Source organism: Trachemys scripta, chromosome 5 (genome assembly GCF_013100865.1).
Source record: "Trachemys scripta elegans isolate TJP31775 chromosome 5, CAS_Tse_1.0, whole genome shotgun sequence".
Lineage (NCBI taxonomy): Eukaryota > Metazoa > Chordata > Testudines > Emydidae > Trachemys > Trachemys scripta.
In genome coordinates this window covers 127333727-127340276 of record NC_048302.1, presented here as the reverse complement: position 1 = coordinate 127340276, position 6550 = coordinate 127333727, and the positions used below count along the sequence as shown (strand labels likewise).

Genomic DNA, 6550 nt, shown 5'->3' with positions numbered 1-6550 from the left:
TCAGTCCCTGGAAAAATCATGGAGCAGGTCCTCAAGGAATCAATTATGAAACATTTAGAGGAGAGGAAAGTGATCAGGAACAGTCAGCATGGATTCACGAAGGGGAAGTCGTGCCTGACTAACCTAATTGCCTTCTATGATGAGATAACTGGCTCTGTGGATGAGGGGAAAGCAGTGGATGTGTTATTCCTTGACTTTAGCAAAGCTTTTGATACGGTCTCCCACAGTATTCTTGCCACCAAGTTAAAGAAGTATGGGCTGGATGAATGGACTGTAAGGTGGATAGAAAGCTGGCTAGATCGTCGGGCTCAACGGGTAGTGATCAATGGCTCCATGTCTAGTTGGCAGCCGGTTTCAAGCGGAGTGCCCCAAGGGTCGGTCCTGGGGCTGATTTTGTTTAATATCTTTATTAATGATCTGGAGGATGGTGTGGACTGCACTCTCAGCAAGTTTGCAGATGACACTAAACTAGGAGGCGTGGTAGATACACTAGAGGGTAGGGATCGGATACAGAGGGACCTAGACAAATTAGAGGATTGGGCAGAAAAAAACCTGATGAGGTTCAACAAGGACAAGTGCAGAGTCCTGCACTTAGGACGGAAGAATCCCATGCATTCCTACAGACTAGGGACCGAATGGCTAGGTAGCAGTTCTGCTGAAAAGGACCTAGGGGTCACAGTGGACGAGAAGCTGGATATGAGTCAACAGTGTGCTCTTGTTGCCAAGAAGGCTAACGGCATTTTGGGCTGTATAAGTAGGGGCATTGCCAGCAGATCGAGGAACGTGATCGTTCCCCTTTATTCGACATTGGTGAGGCCTCATCTGGAATACTGTGTCCAGTTTTGGGCCCCACACTACAAGAAGGATGTGGAAAAATTGGAAAGAGTCCAGCGGAGGGCAACAAAAATGATTAGGGGTCTGGAGCACATGACTTATGAGGAGAGGCTGAGAGAACTGGGATTGTTTAGTCTCCAGAAGAGAAGAATGAGGGGGGATTTGATAGCAACCTTCAACTACCTGAAGGGGGGTTCCAAAGAGGATGGAGCTCGGCTGTTCTCAGTGGTGGCAGATGACAGAACAAGGAGCAATGGTCTCAAGTTGCAGTGGGGGAGGTCCAGGTTGGATATCAGGAAAAACTATTTCACTAGGAGGGTGGTGAAACACTGGAATGCGTTACCTAGGGAGGTGGTGGAGTCTCCTTCCTTGGAGGTTTTTAAGGCCCGGCTTGACAAAGCCCTGGCTGGGATGATCTAGCTGGGAATTGGTCCTGCTTTGAGCAGGGGGTTGGACTAGATGACCTCTTGAGGTCCCTTCCAACTCTGATATTCTATGATTCTATGATTCTATGATAGAAACTGATTTCACCCTCATAATCAACAATGTTGAAGCTGAAGCTACTGTTGTCAGCCAGGCTACCACCTCCCTCTCACAGTGATACACATCAACACAAACCTTGCCTGGGCTGCTCTGTAGCTTTGCTCATTAAAACATCTTCCTCGACACAAAATCTTCTAAACACCTGCTACTCCTGCAGCAGGGTCAATGACTGTGTCAGCCCCAGAGAGGTAACTAAAGGTTTTTGCCTTCTTCTCTGAATCACCACTAGGGGGAACCAGGTCAAACAATTCAGAGCACAGAGCTTAATGGGGCTGGGGGAGGGAGGGAGGCGGGGAGGGAGTTCAGTTAAGTGACAGTGCTGCACATTTGACACAATTGATGGTAAAGAAGAAATTGGTGCAGGAAGGGAAGACGAGCTCTTTGTCAATGACCAGACACAACACTGGATTCCAGAATAGAGTCCATAAACACCGAACCACCATGCTACTCCCAGACACCAGGCATCCTAGAGAGAGCAGGGAGGGGTGGAGGAAGGGATGGGGAAGAGAGAAAGAAAAGACAGGAGAAGAGGAGGGAAGGGCAGCTTTACATTCCACTTGGGTCTCCAGGGGCAGAGCAGCAGATGTACAAGCTCCACAGAATGACATTTCAATCTGAGCGCACCCAGGTGGTTTCCTGTCATTTTGTTTCCACTTCCTATCAGCCTATAAACATGAGGGGGCAGAGTCTGTGCTGCGTTTCCTGAGAGATGCACCCTACAGGGAGGGGGCAAAGTTAAGATTCTGCCCATGCCCGGGCTACTTCAAGACCCAATGAAAGTTAGAGCAGCCCCTGGGTCTCCTGTAATTTACAGCTGCCTCCCCAGAGCTGTCTGTCAAATCCACAATAGCTCCCAGCAACAATGCCAGGCTCTGCAGGCCTGAAAAAATTGTTTCAAATTCACATTTCAAAGAGACCGTTGAAGCTGTTCCACATTGTGTAACTAATTAAATATTCATTGGCCCAGAGAGAAACACTGGTTAGGAAACAACTTGGAACATGGAAGACCCAAGTTCAAGGCCCTGCTCCGATGCCTATTTCTTTAGTTACACAAAGTGGATAGCTCCAACCAGAGAGATTTAGAGAGGCCTGCCCCACAATACCCCATAGCTTTTTTATAGCGAGAGCTCTCAGGCGTCTATTCCACACAATGTCACCATCGTGGGGGTCTACTCCAATGAGGAGGCCAGCCATTCGGGATCACTGCTATGTCTGAGAAGGACAAGGTGCCCTGAAGGAAGTGACATTTGAAGAGTGACCATATGGAGAGGGGTAAAATGAAGGCTCATGCCTAGACACAGGCAGCACAGCCCAAGGGAATAACTAGGGGAGATATGTGAGATATGCTAAGATACATGGATGACTGGTAGAGACTTCTGTGTACGTTAACATGGGAATCTTGGAAATACAAAACATAATTCTAACAGAAGAGGAGCAGGAAATAAACCAGATATGAACATTTCATAACTCTATTGAAAGTAAAGGGCAGTAAATTTAAAATGCAAGCTCCCCTTGTTGTTCTGGCTCTATTCTGCCCTACACTGAAGGATGTACGTGGCCCTGGGTCTGCAGAGGGAATGGACATTTACACAGAGACGCTGCTTTGCATATTTCCACCAAAGTGACAGTTCCCAGCTGTTCAGAGGAGATATAAACGTGCCACCTTCACACTTTGTGCTTCTGAGCTCGGTGTTTGTCACCCTAGACATATCAAGATGATCTCCCAGATTCAGCTACTCTGGCTCCTTGTCCTCTGCATTCAGGGTAACAACAATAACAGGGGAAATTAGTTTAAAATAAAGTTATAATATTTTACTAGGCTGCAAATGCTCAGAATTTCCTTTTCAAGCAATCATTCCCAATGGCATCTGCAATGTTATTGAAGGAGGGATACAAGATAGTCACTTAAAGATGCAGCTTTGTACTTAGTTAAAAGTTACAAAGTTTGAGTAACTTTATATTTATTTTTCTTTTAAATGTTTTTTCTCCCATCCAGACTCCAGCGGGCAGCTTGTGCTGAATCAGACTCCAGAATCCCTGGTAGTGTCTCCAGGAGACAGAGTCACCATCAACTGCAAAGTCATTTCCAGTGTTAACAGCCACTACATGGCCTGGTACCAACAGAAATCAGGACAAGTTCCTAAGCTCCTTGTCTACAGTGCTTCTACCCGTCCCTCTGGGATCCCAGACCGGTTCAGTAGCAGTGAGTCGGGCATGGACTACACTTTTACAATCAGCCAGGTTGAAGCCGATGATGCTGGAGATTATTACTGCCTGCACTATAGCAGCTCCCCTCTCACACACAGTGATACAGACCAGAACAAAAACCTCCCTGCCCTGTTTAATTTCAGACTCTCACTCACAGTATTTCAGCTGCTTCCTGTGCAGTTTCCTGGTGTTGATGCTTCTACTGCCCTGCACTGGGACGCCTGGGTGTGTCAGACTTGTGTCCCTTCCCTCCTCACTCCAGAATTTCTAGTCCTTTCAGGTGCTTCCTCCCACCATGTGGTTCAGCACTCTTTACTCAGCAATTGCTCCCCTGCCACTAACATGGATTTGCTCTTATGGGCTGCATCCAGCTTCCTACTGACAGCAGGTTACAATCCTAGTACCTTTGTACTGAGCTGAGAAAACGGACAGAGAACTGTACTCCAGCTTTATAAAGCACCCACAGTGACAACTGCAATAGACTAATCCAAACAAGTCAGACTAAAAGCTGCTGTAGGATTCAGCTTCTTATCTAGCAAAGCACAGTCACTGGGGTTGGGACTCTGTGATACTGGCAGTACTGGCAGAAATGCAACCCAGAATTCCTGCCCAGTGCCCCCAGAGCAGGGTTACATCACACGGTGGTAAAATCACCCGAGCCATTTGTACACAGCAGCTCCCAGCAGCGCTGCCAACACTGGAGCTGCACCCAGGATGAATTCTGAGTCCCAGTTTTGCCAGCACAGGTGAAGTCAGTGGGGTTCTGGGTGCGAGGGCAGCAGGGAGAGGAACACAGCAATCGCTATACCTGAGCTGTGGTCCATCTAATCCAATATCACTCTCCAACAGTGGCCAGTCCCAGCTGCTTCACATCCAAGAAACTCTTCAGTAGCCGTTAGGGGATAATCGGGCTCCACGGAAAGTTTCTTCTCCTATTCCTTACAAGAGCAGGTGTCCAAGGCATCCTCCCCTCCACAGCCAAAAGGAAATGGGATCAAAATCATTACTGCGGGAAGCACTATGAACTCGGGCTCTATATCACCCCCTCCCCCACCACCTTGTGGATTATAAGATTGTAAGTGATATTCAGAATCAGCCATGCAAAGATGCAAACAGAAATATTTCTATTCTCTGTATTGCTCACTGGATTGGGGATCTCTAGGTATGGATTTAATTATAAGGTTTTCATACATTCAGACTCCAGGGGACAATTGTGATGATTCGCACTACAGGATTCCTGGCAGTGTCTCTCCAGTGAGGCTACAGCCGTTTCAGTGGCAGTGTATAGAGCACTGATTTCACCCTCATAATCAACAGTGTTGAAGCTGATGATACTGTTGTCAGCCAGGCTACCACCTCCCTCTCACAGTGATACACATGAACACAAACCTTGCCTGGGCTGCTCTGTAGCTTTGCTCATTAAAACATCTTCCTCGACACAAAATCTTCTAAACACCTGCTACTCCTGCAGCAGGGTCAATGACTGTGTCAGCCCCAGAGAGGTAACTAAAGGTTTTTGCCTTCTTCTCTGAATCACCACTAGGGGGAACCAGGTCAAACAATTCAGAGCACAGAGCTTAATGGGGGGGGGAGGGAGGGAGTTCGGTTAAGTGACAGTGCGGCACATTTGACACAATTGATGGTAAAGAAGAAATTGGTGCAGGAAGGGAAGACGAGCTCTTTGTCAATGACCAGACACAACACTGGATTCCAGAATAGAGTCCATAAACACTGAACCACCAAGCTACTCCCAGACAGCAGGCATCCTAGAGAAAGCAGGGAGGGGTGGAGGAAGGGATGGGGAAGAGAGAAAGAAAAGACAGGAGAAGAGGAGGGAAGGGCAGCTTTACATTCCGCTCGGGTCTCCAGGGGCAGAGCAGCAGATGTACAAGCTCCACAGAATGACATTTCAATCTGAGCGCACCCAGGTGGTTTCCTGTCATTTTGTTTCTGTTTTCAGCCTATAAACGTGAGAGGGGAAAAATTTTGTGCTGTGTTTCCTGAGAGATGCCACCCAGAGGGAGGGGGCAAAACTTAAGATTCTGGCCATGCCTGGGCTACTTCAGCACCCAATGTGAGAGCAGCCAGTGGATCTGCTGTAATTAACAGCTGCCTCCCCAGAGCCGTCTGTCAAATCCACAATAGCTTCCAGCTACACTGCCAGGCTCTGCAGGCCTGAAAAAGTTGTTTAAAAGAGACTGTTGAAGCTGTTCCATGTTGTGTAAATAATTAAATATTCATTGGCCCCGAGAGAGAGAGTGGTTAGGGCACGATGTGGAAGACCCAAATTCAAGGCCCTGCTCCGAGGCCTGTTTAATTAGTTACACAAAGTGGACAGCTCCAACCAGAGAAATTTAGGGACACCTGCCCCACAATACCCCATAGTTTGGTGGTCATGGAAATCACCTGAACTTTGGTTCCCAAAGCCCAAGCCCTACTCCAAATCAGGCAGAGAAGGGATATGAAAATAGGTCTCCCACATCCCAGGTGAGTGTCTTAACCACAGGGCTATTGGTATGATAGAGTGAGCCGTCACTCGGACTCTCTCTCTGGTTTTTCAGAAGAAAGGGCTGACCTGGCTGTGGTGCCCAAATCCAGGAAAAGATGTTGACAGTTGTGAATTCCAAGCAGAGATGGGCACCTCCTGCCTGCACGGATTTAGGTGTCTAGCTACCTTTGAGGGGCAGGGCTGAGCGCACACCCATTTCCTCAGCATTTCCTACTGGCTAGCTTAGGCCGCTCCCTGCTCAACGTGCTGCATTTTGTGACCCCTTCTTAGACACCTAAAACTTTCCCCATGCCTGGTATAGGGAGCCAGGTGTCTACTGCAGGGCTGAGGAGTCCACCGGATGGCAGAGAGCCTGATTGTCGAAGGTTTGAGCACCCACTGCATCTATTCACATGTATCTGAGAGGCAGGTGCTCAGCACATCTGATATGGGTCTGTAATTTAGCTCTTTTATAGC

At 48.0% G+C, this 6550-nt stretch overlaps 1 gene segment (V, D, J or C); it reads left to right on the top strand.

The window, feature by feature from the left end:
* The first annotated feature begins 3080 nt into the window (after positions 1 to 3080).
* LOC117878373 lies at positions 3081 to 6196 on the top strand. The segment is given in 3 exon segments: positions 3081 to 3141; positions 3374 to 3682; positions 6147 to 6196. Coding segments are annotated over 3 exon segments (408 nt in total).
* Positions 6197 to 6550: the final 354 nt, after the last annotated feature.